At 37.0% G+C, this 17,154-nt stretch overlaps 1 protein-coding gene across 4 annotated transcripts in view; it reads right to left on the reverse strand.

Annotated features, from left to right (window-relative positions):
- The window catches only part of LOC105223495 (inactive dipeptidyl peptidase 10), a 94,798-nt gene that overhangs the window by 2,754 nt on the left and 74,890 nt on the right, over positions 1–17,154 (reverse strand). For 3 of the 4 annotated variants that reach the window (XR_007421205.1, XR_007421203.1, XR_007421204.1), the window contains 9 exons: positions 16,647–16,909; positions 16,027–16,195; positions 9,545–9,658; positions 8,906–9,029; positions 6,481–6,595; positions 6,283–6,397; positions 5,176–6,167; positions 3,193–3,497; positions 2,490–2,656 (listed from right to left, as the gene is read on the reverse strand). Coding sequence is in view for 1 of the 4 variants with exons in the window: in XM_049446228.1 (XP_049302185.1) it covers positions 3,193–3,497; positions 5,176–6,167; positions 6,283–6,397; positions 6,481–6,595; positions 8,906–9,029; positions 9,545–9,658; positions 16,027–16,195; positions 16,647–16,909 (2,197 nt within the window). In the remaining 3 variants the exon portion in view is untranslated. The remainder of the gene's footprint in view (positions 1–2,489; positions 2,657–3,192; positions 3,498–5,175; positions 6,168–6,282; positions 6,398–6,480; positions 6,596–8,905; positions 9,030–9,544; positions 9,659–16,026; positions 16,196–16,646; positions 16,910–17,154) is intronic. The other variant, XM_049446228.1, reaches the window with a different exon arrangement.

Consider the following 17,154-nt stretch of genomic DNA (forward strand, 5'->3'; position numbering starts at 1 on the left):
CTAATTGAATATTTTGAGTTTTATTTACAACTTCCGGGTACTTTTTTGTAACAGTGTATATAAGTAGAGCCGTCGCTGTAGCTGCAGAGAGTATAGAGCTACGTCTGATAGCTGCTTTAGCCGAAGGCTGACTTAAAAGAATGTGTACACTATCATAGTAGAACCAACATAAAAGGACGCGATAATGCTAAAAATCAATATCCCTTTATTATAGGCAACCAGTTTTGTTAACTTGGTTTATGCTCATGTGTTGTTTATTGGTATTAATTTCTTATACTTCTAATAACTCTTCTAACTAACAAGTTTAAGGATGACTATAATTGAAATTTACTTAACGTAAATTTTGGTGTTAAGGTTGTGGCTAACCTAACGTAATCAGGTTTAATGGCTGATCTAGAGAGATCGCACGTGAACCGCTATATGTAGTGAAGCCATAGACAAGAAAGTCTCGCTTCTAATTTTTTAGCATTGATTTCCCAAAAGCGGGAGAGTCAAGAAGGAAGTGTTTAAACCTCGTTTTCACGATACAGATTCTGCAGCTGGCGTCCGGTAAGATTGCCAACCTTACGCCAATAGGGCGAAAACCTGTTAAAACCCCCAACAAATAGGGAGAGGCTAGCCTTACTGAGGGCAAAGAGATAACTAGATCACTAGCGATCAGTCTTGGGCAAAAAGATCTGGCGACAGCGTGTGTACCGATCGTGACCCAGCGTAGGCTAAGCTCCCGCAAAGCTTAGCCATTTACTAGTAGAACACACGAGAAGATGGGCGCACCTACCCGCTACCTTTCTGCTGATAACGGTTCGAGGGTGGCCTAGCACCATATAAGTCTTATCACAAAGTAACTCGTTGCCATTAATAACGAGGTTAGGAATTCCTTAACCAGCCTTGAATTCACTGTAAATGAGTTCAAGGCCAGTATCACCGCCTTATTATTCGAGTGGATGGTCACTGCTCTGAAGGAGGCCGCACTCGAGCACTAAATCGACCGCTACTTTAACGGCTGTAACCTTGGCTTGGAAAACACTGCAATAGTCAGGAAGTCTGAAACTGGAGTTGATAGATAGCTTCTGATAGTAAAGTCCTCCACCAACCTTCCCGCCAAGCTGTGACCTATGCGTAAAGAAGATCACTGCTCCTATCCTCCAATGACTAACTCCCTCGGCGGTATATGGGATCCGCCAGAGGTCAATTTGCGACTCTATGATCTAACAGATCCGGTATAAAGTCTAAGCGTGTTAGGATTTCCGCGTGTTCAGATATGTGTTCATTTAGAAATCCAGATTTACTGAGTCTGAAGGGCGTCGCCCGCTGAATACTCTCGAGTTTCTTTGCAAGTGTGGTTTTTTATAGAGCTCTCCATCACATAAAGACTCAATGTAACATAATGGGATTGCTATAGTGTCGTAGAGACAGAGAACCACTTTCGGTGAGAGACCACTACAATTCGATATTCGGCTTCCATGAAAGCATCCTATCCAGGACGAGCCATAGATATTTTTTTGTAACCGCGGGCTGCTTCCCATATGCGGCTGCGATACCTCCGGCATTTAGTATACAAGTATTTTGGTAAATAAAACCATTTCAATTTTATTTGGGTTGATAGCGAGACCACTTCCGGCTGCCGATAGAAGAGGAGAGAGAACTCCACCTTGTGGGGTTCGCCAACTCACATTTCGACGAACACGTGTGTTGCCGTATTCCGTTTCAAACTCTCTATCGCACAGAAGATTGAAAATGAGGTATTTGATGTTTGATTTAACCCCAAATCTGTTTCCGGCAGTACCTTAATGAAAGCAGGACGTTATTAAAATATCCCTCAATATAAAGGAAGGTCCCATCATCAATTTTTTTAAACCGTATGGTTTCACCTAATCAAAGCATGATAGTATGCAGAGCAGTATCTATTGAACTACCTTTACAATAAACTAAAATTTGTATAAATCAAGAGTATGTCCGAAACGTTGGAAACTTTTTCTAACTCTTAAACTTTGTAGCTAAAAATCTAGCGTACTTCTTCTCTTTAAAATTGGCTATTGAAACCGAATGAACTTTATGATTGACAACCAGCGGTTATATTCGAGTAGTAAGGTTTGTAAGCTACAACAACGGCAAATAAAAGACCTTGTCAGAAAGTTGACAACATCAGAATAGTCAGCGAAGGAAGTGCATAAAATTCTAGGACCTAAAACGTATAATATGTATATATCTACATGTTGATTTTATCACTCAAAAATTCGCTCTCCCGCCCTCTATTTGCTTTATAAATATATTAAACGATTTAATTGCTTGAAAAAATATAAAAACCATAGACATCACATACATATAATGCTAGGCACTTAAATTTAAGCGTCGCAAGACACATTGAAACGTTCATATGTACTTCGAAATACAACAACAACAACAAAAACATCGACTGACACCAAAAACACAACGAGTATGAGACATTTATAAAGCAATCAGCATCGATTAAAATAATTTTGGGATACCTTAAATAATCGATCTCACATACACGATACCAAACGTGTGTCTTTCTGTATGGGTATGTGTGTGCGATGAAGACACTCGCATAACTTCACGTTTAAATGTTTACATAGAGACTATGAAAGTCTAAGAAATCCGCGGAATCTGTTTGATTACTCAGTTGCTGCTCAAGCTGGATGTTCGATTTGGAGGTTATGAAACGAGGTTGTGAGAGGAGAAATAAATGTGAGTAGAGGTTTATTTTAAATAATAAAAAAACCAAAATTTATAATTGTGTTTGAAATAAATAATTAAGAATTAAACATTTAAAGTAACAAGAATTAAAAATTGAAAAAATAAATAAAAATTGAAAAAAAGTAAAATTTAAAGGAACAAAATTTTCCAGTGCAACAGTGTGAAAGACAGAGATATAAAAAAAATATAGACAGATAGATAGATAGACAAATAGAGTGATAGTCATAGCAATATATAGTTGTTGTAGTAGTAGTGTGATAAGAAGAAGGGAGAAAAAAGTATTTTATTTAAAAGTGTTAGACAAAAAGTGTGTTTGCTTGTGAAGCAGATTTGTATAAAAGTTGGCAAAGGGTATATAATATATACAAATAAATAAGCGCATCGTTTTTTAAGCAAAAGTTGAGTGAGGAAATATTTTACAAATTAAAAACTAAAAAAATATATATAAAATCGTATGGAAACTACAAAACTCACCAGCTTCTTAAAACAATCCTCGAAGAAGCTCGTCATTGAGCGGTAGAGATGCCGTTTCACGCCCGACAGCGTGTGTCCCTCATCGGGATAGATTTGCTGTTTGTAGAGTACACCTTTGTTGGTGAGCGCACGCGCTAACACCATCGATTGTTGCACATGCACATTATCATCGGCGGTGCCGTGCACCAAAAGGAATTGACGATCGCGTAAATTATCCACATACTTGGAGAGATCACCCTCTTCGTAGCCTTTGTAGTTATCGGTTACATTCGGGAAGCTAAGATAGCGTTCAGCGTATGTAGAGTCTAGGGATGGGGACAAAAATAGAGATTTTTTAAGTTTGTTCAAAAATATTTTCAAATGGTGCAAAAAATTATAATTACAGTTTTTGAAAAGTAACCCATGGGTTGGTTATGCGTGTCCCAAAATATTTCTAAACGTTTTCAAAAACGTATAATACTTTTAGCTCATAAAATTTGTTAAAAATGGTTTTCCAGTCACTAGGTTGGGTGCCAAAGCTTGTTTTAATTGTACCAAAAACTTATAACAGTTTATGTAGTGTATAAAAATATTAGTTCAGTTTTTAAAAAGTGTCCCAAAGTTTTTTTATTGTCCCAAAATTTTATAAACATCTTTTTTACTGCCTCAAACATTTGTAATTGCTTATATGTTGCATGCAAATTGTAGTTCAGTCCCTAAGGAAGTGTCCCAAAGTTTTTTTATTGTCCCAAAATTTACAAAAATCGTTTTAACTGTCTCTTAAATTTTAAATAGCTTACATTTTGTACGTAATTTGTAGCTCAGCCCCTAAGTAAGTGTCCAAAAGCTTTTTTGTTGTCCCAAAATTTAAAGAAATCCCATTTAACTGTCTAAAAAATTTGTAATAGCTAAAGAAATCTTTTTTAACTGTCTCAAAAATTTGAAATGCAAGTTGTAGTTCAATCCCTTAGCAGTGTCCCAAAATATTTTAGTTGTCCCAAAAATTTATAAAAGTATTTTTAACTGTCTCAAAAGTTTATAATAAGTTTATATAATTATATGCAAATCGTAGTTCAGTCCCGAAGATAAGGTCCCAAAGTTATTTGATTGTCACAAAAATTTGCAAAAATCTTTTTAAACTGGCTCAAAAATATATAACAGTTTATATGTTGTGTACCAATAGTTAAGTTTCTAAGGAAGTGACTCAAAATTTTTTTTGTCCCAAAAATTTGTAAAAATATTTTTAAACTCTCTCAAAAATTTACTATATAATAATTTATATGTTATATTTTGTTTTATGTTGAAATTTAGACGAAACCACCTTTAAAAATTATTAAAAACTGTCCCAAATCGGATATAAAAATAATTAACTATTCGATTGAAGGCGCCGAAAAATACATACTAAAGATTCCTTCTGTTATACATGTGTGGCAGGACGTTGCTAATGTTAGGAAATATTCGTCTAAATATATTTTGACGTGTCCCAAAATGGTCCCAAATTTTTCAGAGGATAAAAATTTCATACCAAAGTTTCATTCTGTCATATATGTGTAGCAGTATATTGTTGATAACAAAAAATGTTCTTTTAAATGTATTTTGACTTGTCCCAAAAGTGTCCCAATTTTCTTAAACGATAGATTCTACTTATAAAAGTGGTCTATATTGCTAAAATTACTTGTGGACTCAACTTCTCATTATTATCAAATAATGAAATATGTCCCAAAATGGTTCTAACACTAAAATTTTACTAATAAAAAAAGCCTGTCTTTTGCCGGAGCCACCAGGGGGATGGAGCCACATGTAAAAGTTCACTTGAGTGAGTGAAGTTCTCTGAGGAGTAGCCACGACGTTCACTAGGGAGTGGACAGAAATGATTTTTCACATATGGCTCAAGCAGCTTATGACTTTGGGTCTTAGAGTAAGTATCCTCTGGGTACCTTCCCCATAAATTAATAATACTTTTTTTCCATAATCTCCTTTCTCACATCTGCCATTACTACTTACCGTAAAGCTTCCAATTCGTCACCGGCGACACACTGATGCCGCACTGAAAGATCGACTGTGTGCCCGCCAGCGCCAATGCGGCCGTATAGCCGCCATAACTCCAGCCCCACACACCCATACGACGACCGTCAATGAAATGCAAATTGTCACGCAAATATTCACTCACTTCCAGCTGATCGGACACTTCAACCGAACCTAGACGCTTGTAGATCTCATGCAACAGCTGATAACCCTGTCCGGCTGAACCACGTCCATCGATCTCAATGACTATGTAATCTTTCGTCCCCGACAAATAAGTATTCCAGTCGATGTGCCACTTCTCCGTCACCAGTTGTGTACCTGGCCCCGAGTACACGTGCAGTATCGTCGGATAACGTGTAATCTCATCCTCCCGTAGCACCGGTGGCAAATACAGACGCACCTGCGCATGATAACCGCCCGATATCATGACCGGGAAAGTTTTAACCTGTGGCAGCGCAGTACGCAACATCTTCTCCTTCAAACGCGTATTGTTCTGCACAGTTACAAGCAGTTCCAAAGTTTCACTTTTCTTCGGTAACAATTTCTTGCCATACTCGCCAGTGTAGAAGCCTGTGAGCGCGTAAACGCTAGTTGTCGGCACCACTGGACCCAAACATTCGATGAGCACATAACGTGCCTGCAGCGTCAACGGAAATTTCGCTGTGTGGTAGAGGCATTCATTGTGCTCCGAGTGCCCGTGTGATGTCGTTGGGTGTTTGTGTTCCGGCGTCAACGTGGGTGGTGGTAAAGTTTGACGCTCTTCCGAGTCCTCCCAGGCGTCATCCCAAGCGGTCACCAGTTTCGGTGGCGATTTGGTATGACCCTCAGCGCCTTGGTAGCTGCTGCGCAATGGGGTCGGGCACGTTAAACAGTCGGGCAGCTGGTGTGCGGAACCGTGTCGCGGTGGCAAAGCGGACACGCGATACAGGTGCTGTTGTCCCGGCAAGCGTTCCGGTGTGCCCAGAAAGTAGCTGGTTAGAGAGAGAGAGGGAGGGAGAGAAAGCAGAGCGCGCATGTAGAGTGAACGAGAAATTTGAAGGAGGAGACGCAAAGTTTGAAAAAGCTATTGAGTAATCGCATACTTACATCCAGTTATTCAGCTGGTCCCAATGTAGCAACTCATTGACCTCGTACTGGCCGTGCGTTAGTGGTAGTACGCGCTTTTTGGCAACATGAACGTGCACAATATGCCGGAAGTAACCTAGTAAATGGTAAATAAATCAGAAATTTTGGAAAAATGCGAAAAATTATGAAAGCAAAGCGGTTGTGGGTTCTCAAACTCACCGGAAGCGCCGTCACGCAATGGCGATATGGCAACGTAGGAAGTTGCATTCGCTGCAAACAATGGCACCGATACTGTGTCCACCCAACCGCGTCCGTCGCCGCTCACACGATGCGTCTGCGTTGGTCACGCACATTATTTTACCAAACATAATACGATGGAGTGCAGTCGAGTTCGAAGTAATAAATAAAATAAATCTCAGGATAAGCTTCAGTAGCATTATATTTTGATAAATTACACTTAACAACGAGTGACACTAAAACTAACACGGACACATATTCTGATACAAAAGTATGGATGCGTGCTTACCCTCTAAGAAATAGGAATAGTTTAATGGGCCAAAAACATGTATTACGACTATCGGCAATTGCTGTCAGAAGTCGAGTCCGTTTGTAGGTAAATAAAAATATTAAGCAAAAGTGTCACCATCTTAGGTCTTCTTGGGAAGCCTTTGATAGTCTGTTACCCAAGCACCAGCCTGTCGGCACTCGCTTGAAAGTTCTATGGCAAATTTAAGGGGTTATCAGGCGAATATTCCTGCAGTCACTACTAACCCCACTTGCATAGCTAGTATCGTCGGTTATTTCTAAGTATGGCTCAAAAACGATCGTTACATATCAAAAAAGTCACAAATATGAGAGGCGGTGAATAACGGTTTTTCAATAGAAACGCTACAGAAGTAGACGAATAGACACAGCAAATGACGCCATAGTTTTTCCCGTTCTTTCGACATTTTTCTTCAGTAAGGCTTGCCATTTTATCATGAAAAGATATACGATCCTACAACAAGTTGAACTTATTAAAACTTACTATCGAAATTCGGAGTCAGTGGCCTGAACTTTAAGATGCCGATTTATTGTCGTCATAATCGTCCTGTCGGATCAACAATGGAGCGTTTAGTGAAAAAATTTGGATCCGTACAAGTTATACCCGTGCCAGTAAGACAAAAAAGTGTCCGTAGTGTCGAGAATATTGCTGCCGCTATCTCATTAATTAAAGAAGGCCCAAATCAGTCTCTCACACGTCATTTTCAAGCGTTGGGCATATCTGTGACGTGGTTGCGGCAAATTTTTGCAAAAATAATTTGGCCTACATTCTTCCAAGATCAAATTGACGCAAGAACTGAAGCCACTTGACCACCAGAACTGTCGTATATTTGAGAATTAGGCTGAGAAAAAATACGACCTTTTTTTCGGATGTTCATCGAAAAATCATCTTCAGCGAAGAGGCTCATTTCTGTCTGAACGGCTTCGTCAATAAGCAAAGTATGCATTATTGGTCAGGCAGCAATCAACACGTACTCCATGAGTCACCATTGAATTCCGAAAAAAATACGTTTTGGTGCGGTTTATGGACCGCGTCGTCATTGAACCGCGTCGTCATTGAAACGAATATCGGACGTGGATTTGCAGCAGTATCAGCCGATTTACGCTTAAAAACGGTCGAAAATTGGGTTCGGTGTCTGGACTTTTGCAAGCGTGTGCGTAGTGGCCATACAAAAGAAATCGAGTTCCATACACAATGGCGTCGAATGGATCTTCACGAGAATAAAGAATTTCATTGATATCCCAAACCGTTTTTTTGTAGCGCTCGTGTGAGATACGTAGATTCTGTCCTAGAAAGCAGAAGAGAAGGGTAACTGCCACGTTTCTATTCATATGGGAATTGAGTAAGAATGACCTTCCTTGCAAGGAATAAGGAAGGCAATAAGGCTTTAGTGTTTTCAGTGACTCCGTTGTGACCAGTTAGCCAAACAAATCTAATATGGAAGTATACTACTGATACTATTGTTAATGTGGCCATACACCCCTTAAGTAGCTATGAACGCACTGTCAGCCAACTCAAGGTTTGAATGCACACTTCCACGAAAGAAGCTGCATTTCGGAGTAATATACGTACAACTCTTGTTGATGGCTGTCACTGGTTGTCAGACACTTTCTTAACAGTTTAATAATTTTTGCAATATTAGTGGCATGAAGTTCAGAAAATGCTTGTATTGTAGGAAAGCTCCAAAAATTTACTTAGAAACAAGCACAATATTGTTATAGTCTAAGAACTATCAATAATTCTAATCATCAAGTCAAGATGAGGTGGTTCAGGAACAAATTTTGGCAAGAGTCTCTGATCGTTAAGTCGAATATCCAAAATTGATGAGGTGATTTATGGAAAAAGTTTTTTAAAAAGAACTCTTTTCCTTCGATATTAGTTTAGGAACCATAGTGTGAAAATATGTTTACGGTGTGACTTAGGTGTGACTTATTTTTTTCAATGAAGTTTTTAGATCTATATTTAGACATTTGATTTACATTAAAATTAATTTCCTAGAGGGTATATTCTACTACAGATCATACCATTTAATACTCACTCCATCGCTCACTCTCTTTTATTTGTATTTGTAGGACTCTTTTGTTAAAACTTTTTACTTACCTCAACGCATATAAACAATGGACTCTTACAGATGCTAACCACCGAAATATTCTGTGGACGATTCAGCCAAACCACACAGATTTCCGTTTCACTCACCCAACTGGCGCTGCTAAAGTAGTGATCTCTATGCGGTCGAATCAGACACAAATTGAGTTGAAAGCATAGAAAGAAAAATGTGAAAGATTAGTATTAGTGAGAGTTTTACAGAAGCATTAAGTAAAGGTATATACTATATATATTCAATATATTCAATATATATTCAATATATTCAATATAAATTTTTTTTGTTGAGCCAATAGTATGCACTGGTTTTCACACCCGCATAAATTAGTGCTCAAATCTTGATTGATTACTCGATTATATACTATATTTCTCAACATGGCTATGAATGTACTGATGAATTTGATTACTCTATAGACTCTTTAAAGTGTTGTCAGATGAAATTGTAAAAGTGTATTCAAAAAACCTGCTTATTTAACATAACCTCAACATGAGATATGAAATACTGTAAACACAACAAGGTTTTTAGAACCTTAGAACTTTAGCTTTATAAAAACAGTTCCTTATGGTCTCTGTGCATAACTCATTTTAGATATATACGAGTATTTTTTAATATATATATTGTTGTTTTTTACTTACTCATTTTGCAGTACTTGTGGCGGCTGAAGATCTCTTATTTTAATATCTTCCGGATTTTGTATATCGGCCACGCGTAGCTTGGCTATAGGATTCTGTGTGCCTGGCTTAGGATATCTGCAAGTGAAATTTCAAGTATTAATGATATATTAAAAGGATAAAGTATTTAACTTGATATTAAATAGTGAGTCTGCAGAGGTATTCAAGTTTGAGTTTTAGTTATACTTTTGGAATGAGGTATATATTTTTCAGGATTCGAAACTTTTTTTGGATAAACCCAAAACTGAACATACTCGTACTTGTAGATTTATTACTAAATCATATCCTGACATATAAACGCAATTATAAAATAGCTAGTACGTATGAAGAGTGTGGTGTCGTAGTAGAGAGAAAGTAGACGTTTCAATCGACAATAACAGGATGGGATTGATACCGAGAGTTGAAGAGGGAAGCAAGACGCATTTACAGACAAAAGAAGAGAGAGGCTCAAGTGAGTGAGAAGTCCAGAGGCTGAACACAATTTTCGACGGTTTTCATGCATGAATGGGCGAATACTGCTGCCAATTCACCTTCAATTTTCATAGGAAGTTCATCAGTTGACCATAGACTTGACGTAGCCCCACAGGAAATAATTCAACGGTGTCCATATCATGCAATTCGGGTCAAAAATATTCGGCTATCGTTAAGCGGTAGCCACTACCATTCACAGTAATGTACTGGTCTTGGTGCCTACGGAAGAAGTATCATTCCATGATGAAAAGGCATACCTTATTGAAGAGAAATGTCAAAAGAGTGGAAAAAATATGGCTTCGTTTGCTATCCCTATCGGTCTGCTTTCCATTCTGTTGAAAGACCCGTCATATATATTGACAAAGTTGAACTTTAATAACTCGAACTTCTATAACTTAAACTCTTGAATTGACAATATGTCCTTCCATAACTCCCAGTCTCTCTAATTCAAAGTTATTTTTGTGGATTATGATGATTCGAGTTAGGGAAGCTCTACTGTGTATATAATTGCTTGGATTCTGACCCTCTGGTTGTTGGTCTGCATTTTAGCGTATTTCCCTGGCTTTGATTCTTGCAAGTCGCAAGAATATAAAATGGCCGTTTGTACCCAAACTTAGCCCCGCCTTACTTATTGGGATTAAAATTACTGCAATTGTAATCATTAATTTTGAATACCACTATTGCAGTCGAAATATTATTTATCACACCAAGAATTATAGCAGACATTATACAGAGTCACTTACATATGTATATATAAATATGCATAAATACTTAGAAGCATATGCACTTACATATACACATAAATATCCCAATACGTTTCTATGCATATTTGTGTGTATTCAAATGACTATGGAAACCCAAAGGCACGTGCTCATTGCACATCTGAATTTACTATGTGATATTTACCGAGCCACACTTTCCACAAAACGCATTTACGCACGCGCACATATAAACACACATGGTACGAAAGCTCAAATGTGTTAAAATATAACTGCTAATGTGCCATTGTGCCCGCAAATTATTTGCATAACAAGAATTTTGCTGTCAAAATCCTTAAATACAACACAAATACACAAGCAGATTTATCTATGTGCATACTCACACTCATACATATAAATATTCCATAATTGTTGTGTTTGCAGAAATGCTATTTGTGCATGTTAAGTACAATTCCAACAAATGTGCAGCTGCTTAGCGCCTGTACAAATAAATATGCAGGCATCTACAAACAAAATTTAGTATGAATATGACACCCAAAGCATTTAGCTGCAGTCACAACTTAGCACTCACTTACAGAAATGCTGACTTAACCGTTACTTAATTGTCATTTAGCATTTCGCTGTAAGGTAGCTCATATGCTCATTACAAAAACAAACTTATAACCTTAGTTTTGCAGCATTCATTGCTTTGTCGTTTACACGTGTCGTCATTAAAAGTCACTCATACGCTCCGTCGCACTGTGTGGCACACCCGGCTTTAGTTTACTGCTTTCACAAAGCTAATTAAATACTCATATACTTAGTTGCTGTTATGTTTGCTTGTTCACCAGTGGCATTTACATAATACTTTTTGCACATTATACATTTTAGTTATCTTTATTTCAGTTGTCTCTGCTTAATAATTCCTCAGTGAGTAGTATTTTGTAAAGTTTGGAGTTGTTGCTGCAGAAAGCTTTTGTGCACTTGGTTTTGATATATTTTATGCAAACTTTTGGAAGCATAAATTTATGCTACTTCTCTATAAAGAAGTATATTTTGTGAAAAATTGTATATAATTGGTGTACGAAGCTGATATAAGGCTGCATATTAAGAAATCAGAAGATTAATTTAAAACAAGTAAGGGAAATACTTTAAGTTGTAAAACGTCAACCAAAGGATCGGATCTAAGCAATTATATTTACTAATGAACTTCCCTAACTTGAATCATCATAATCTACAAAAAATTTTCGAACTAGGGAGACCTCTGAAATTTGACTTCTATTGCCAAATCAAGAGTTCGAGTTATGGAGAACTTTAGTTCTCTTACGTTAGAGTTATGAAAGTTCATACATATGTATATATTTATACATATATATAAAACACATACACTGACCGAAAATCATTATGCATATGTAATGTATGGGAGTTGAGGTAGTATCGGCCCGAATTGATCTATTTTTGCAGTAACACATACTATTAACATGCTACATACTAAAAAAATGTTCCCTGGGTACCTCACATGTGGTACAATCAACAAATCATATTCAGTAAAGTGATATGTATGTTCAAAAATCCTGATATTGGTTATATGGGGGATAGATTAAGTTTGCGCAAAATATTATCTATTTTAGGCACAAGATACACTGTTATGAGTAAAACACACTTTCTCATTTTCATTGCAATAACTCAAAAATTAGCCGATACATCCAGCATAAATTCATCTGGTAGTTCGAAAATCGTTGTATTAGGTATATGTGGGCTCTGAGATATCTAGACCCATTTTTGATACATATAATTATTATAGTCAGGAAAAGATTCGCTCTGAATTTCAATTGTATATCCCATATATGACATATTTTCGGTCAAAAGTAAACTGTAGATACTGGGTTCCACGTACCAAGGGGCTTAAAGAGTTTTATTTGGATTTGGGAATAACTCGTGCAAATTTTCTTGATTTATGTACTGGAAAGTCAAAACATCAAAGGGAATTTAAAATTATGCTGTATGAAAAGTAGGCGCGGTTGTAGTCCGATTTCGCCCATTTTTGCACTGTGACATAGAATATAAGAAGAATACCAAGCACTACATTTAGTCAAAATCGGTAGGTTGGATTCCGAAATTTGAAAATTCACCAAAAAGTAGATGGTGTCACTTCCATCGTCCGGTGTGGCAGGTGTCCGACGGACAGACAGACAGTCACCCGGGTTTACACTTTTCTCGTCATCCTGATCATTTATATATATATCCATATATAAAGGTCCAATATCAGACAAATGACCCGAAGATTGCAGACTTGCTTTGGACAAAAATCCAGTTTGAACGGCAGGAATATTATAAAGGGTCGACTATATGCCCAAAGGTTTACAGAGTTGCTTTGGATAATAATCCATGCCAAATATTGTTAAGGTATTTTGTCAAATAAGAAAGTTTTCAAACAGGAACTCGACTTGTAAGATACCTATAGCGGCTGTATGATCTATTATACCGATTTCGGCGATAAGAACTTCTTGACAATTATTCAGGGTATTAATACTTGTACGACAAGTGAGCTTATATCGTTGGTGGTATGACTCTCTATATGATTCTCATTAATTTGAGTATCGCTAAGTTCAGTTTAAGGAATTTGTATGGTTTTTTTCCTTTTTGGTGTAGGGTTCTTTAGAAATTCGTAAAATTTTAATATGAGAGGATGATTTATAAGTATGGATAACTTATTGAAAGTAGCATATCCAAATTGAGAAAAATAATAGGCTGAGTAGATATTGAGGCTATAAATATATGTTAGTATAATTATCTCACAGATTTTTGGTAATCGAAAGAGGAAAGGAAAAGAGAGTTATATATAATATATGGTGGCTCGTCTCACATTTTTAGAGGCGCAATTTCAAAAAATTGTCTGCAGTTTTGTGCACCATAGTGTGAAGGTTTTTAAATTGGCTGCGAATGGTGAAAGCATAGTTAAAGGTAGTACATATAAGCTTGAACGGGCCAAAAGGAAATATACTGCACTCCAGTATTGAATATTAATATAACTACTCTCTGTTGAAATTCTTCAATAACTCGCATTGTTTTCCAGGGTTCGATGTAGTACTTATTCATCCAATTAAAAGTGTTAAGTAAGATAAAAGTGTCTCAAGATTTTTTAAGATTTTTGAAAATTGCATTGCTCAGAAAAGCTTATAATATTGAATAAAAGCTTACATTGCATTGTTCCCTTTATCAAATCTAATTCTGTTAGTGCCTTTATACACAAACTAATGACGCATAGCGTATATCTGACTACTTATGGCATCGTATGCTGTGTGAATAAGCTTCCTCAGGCAAATGTGTAACGGAAAGCAGCTAACTGATGGTTTCGACAGTAACCGTAGTAATGACTGCAAATCGGTATTTAATGTTGCTATATGCAAAGGCGGTGCGAAGAGCAGGTGCAAGGTTCGAATGAGGGCTTTTACATGTTATTGCCGTGTGTATGTATTCCCTATAATATTGCCAACTTAATGTTTGCCATATTTAATGGCATAAGGCTGTGGGCTAAATGAAATTTGTGGAATGTATGGTAGTTTACTAATAATAACCTTAAAGGATCATAATATATTAACATATTTAATAAGGACATTACGAGGTTTCGCGTCAAGCTCTCCAGTAACAATTTACTCACTGTAAGTAAATCAATGTGTGCGTGACCTATCCGCAGATGAGTCTTCTTTAATTGAATTTCAATAAGATAAGCTTATTATAATTTTCTCAACAACAGGTACCACTTGACCTCATATTTCTATATGCTTAAGTACTTGAGCAATATATGTAATTACATTATATAATTACCTTCCAATGTGATTATATGAAATTGCAAATACTTAAGTGAGTTTGTAAAGCTTTATGATTATATAAATATATTTGAATGCCTGCTAGCTTTTGTGGTATTGGTTATTTACTTAAATTTTGCATTGCCTCTCATCTCGTGTTATTAAAATCATAGCCTTACATTGAATCCTGAAATGCGCAATAAAATTACTCTACAAAATTGGAATATCCAGCAAAGAGTTTCAGGGAAGATAGTACAAGATGGAATAATGGTTTATTTTATGATATTAGTACGAGTTACCATCCATTCATCATGTGAAAACCCTGTTCATCTCCCGAAAATGCTTCTACGTTCGAAAAAACCTCAACTCTGTGAGAGGTATAAGGAAATTGTAGCAACTATTAAGGAGTCAATCAATATCAATATCAGATTCGGGTACACTTATTGTTAGGGTGTACCCTTGCCGTTCTCTGATCACTATATTATGTTTAAGGCAAAGTTTTCTATCCAAAGGAAGTTTTAAAGTTCGACTCTTTACAAAAGCAACTTTCCTCAAAGCTTAAAAAGTTGTTCATTAATCTGAATGCATTCTTATTTGATCTAATTACTGTAATTATAGAAGATGCGATATTAGGATCACGTGACCTTACAATCCGGTTTCGGAAAAATCGGGATTGTATTTTTTATACTAAATTACGTTGATATTCCTTTTTCATCAATTTTCGCCGGACTTCAGTTTAGAGTTCCGAATCTTCGGGATCCCTAAAGATCGGTTTTGCATTTTTGTAATAAATATAGTTTCCATTTAATTATACATAAATTTTCGTCAGATTTTATTTTTTAATCCCGAATTCTCGGGATCCCGAAAAATCGGGATTATATTTTTTACTCATTAATCTACGTAAATTTTAGTCGGAGTTTATTTTTGAGTCTCGAATTCCAAGGATCCCGAAAAATCGGGATAGTATTTTTTACTAAATAAAGTTGGTATTTAATTAGACAAATGTACATACATACATCAATTTTCTTCAGACTTTACTTTTGAATCCCAATCCTCTGCATCCCGAGAAATCGGTATGTATTTTTTATTATTTTCTTTATTTTGAAATACCGATTCCTCTGCATCCCGCAAATTCGGAATTGCATTTTTACTAAATAAAGTTGATATTTCAATCTACATCAATTTTCTTCAGACTTTACTTATGAATCCCGAATCGTCGAGATCCTGAAATATCGGGATTGAAATTTTTCTATGAAAAGTATATTTTACTAAATAATGTTGATATTTCATTCTACAATTTTCCTCCGACTCAGCTTTTGTGCAAAAATTCTATAATCTTTGTATAACCTTGCTCTTACATTAACTTCTCCGAATATCTTCTCCACACTCACATACTCATACAGTCTCTTCACCAAATCATTTGAAATGCAAATTGCCTTCTACATAGTCACAATGCCATTCTGCTCACCTTAATGATCTGATTTCCGGATAAAGATACGCATTCGGATTGCCACCACTTGTTGTGCCATACCAAGCGAAATGTTGTTCTTGCACCAGCGAGTCATTGAACGCGCCATAAAGCATTAAGTGTCCGTTTTCCGAAAGCCAAATTGCATTATTCGAGTGCAGGATTTCCTCTACAAAGTACAAGAGGCAGGCAGCGACAGTAGGCATCAGCAGCAGGAGCCGTAGGAAGGCCAGCAACAACAGCAGAGATGAGTAGGCCGGTGAAGAGGTTGATCGGACAAGTGGTCATCGACGAGCGTGTTGGATGCCGCATATTTTTGGAATTCCAATTACGATTTACATAAAGCATCGTGTGTGTGTGTGTTGAGCACAGTCAGGAGCAGAAAGTCAGCCAGCCAGTTGTTGGCCAATGGTTACCAGGTGTGCAGCAAAAAATATGGATTAATAAAAAGCAAAAAAGTAGAAACGGAAATTCAATTTTCATTTTAAATCAATCTAATCGTATGCGCAATCAATGAGAATGAATAAATGAATTGAAATGATGTACAAAAGTGAATAGAAATGCAAGCCAGCTGGTCGGTGCTCAACAGCCAACAGCCACTGGCCACTGATTATACTCACCTTCATAAAGCCAATCGGGTATGCCGTTGTAGACGATGCCAGGCACTGCGTCGCGCGTTATACGGTACACATGATTGGTGGAGCGTGGTCCTTGGCAGTAGTAGATGTCATAGTTGTAGACCATTACTAGCGCATTGCCACCGGTTGTGGTGCTGGTGGTGCTTGCATTGTCTCTGTTAGCCGCTTGAGTGGTTACGAAGCGGGCATAGTGTAGATAGGGCCACTCATCGCTATGTGCATCGATTTTCAATTTGATGCTTTCACTGGAAGTACGAACATAGTAGAATGAGAAGAGTGAACGAATAGAAGAAAAGTATGAGTGTGAGTTGTGTGGCGGTGCGGAAGTCCAATCTACAGTTTGGCAGTCAATAGTTTGTGTCTGTCTTGTTATTGTTATTGCATACCTATTTATAGCACAATATATATGCGGGCGAGTGCCGGATAGCGAAGATGAATATACGGAAATAGAGTGGCAAAGGAAATGACAATAGCTGAGCAGCTGCCTTTT

The sequence above is a fragment of the Bactrocera dorsalis genome, chromosome 1, assembly GCF_023373825.1.
Source record: "Bactrocera dorsalis isolate Fly_Bdor chromosome 1, ASM2337382v1, whole genome shotgun sequence".
In the NCBI taxonomy this organism is placed as follows: Eukaryota; Metazoa; Arthropoda; class Insecta; order Diptera; family Tephritidae; genus Bactrocera; species Bactrocera dorsalis.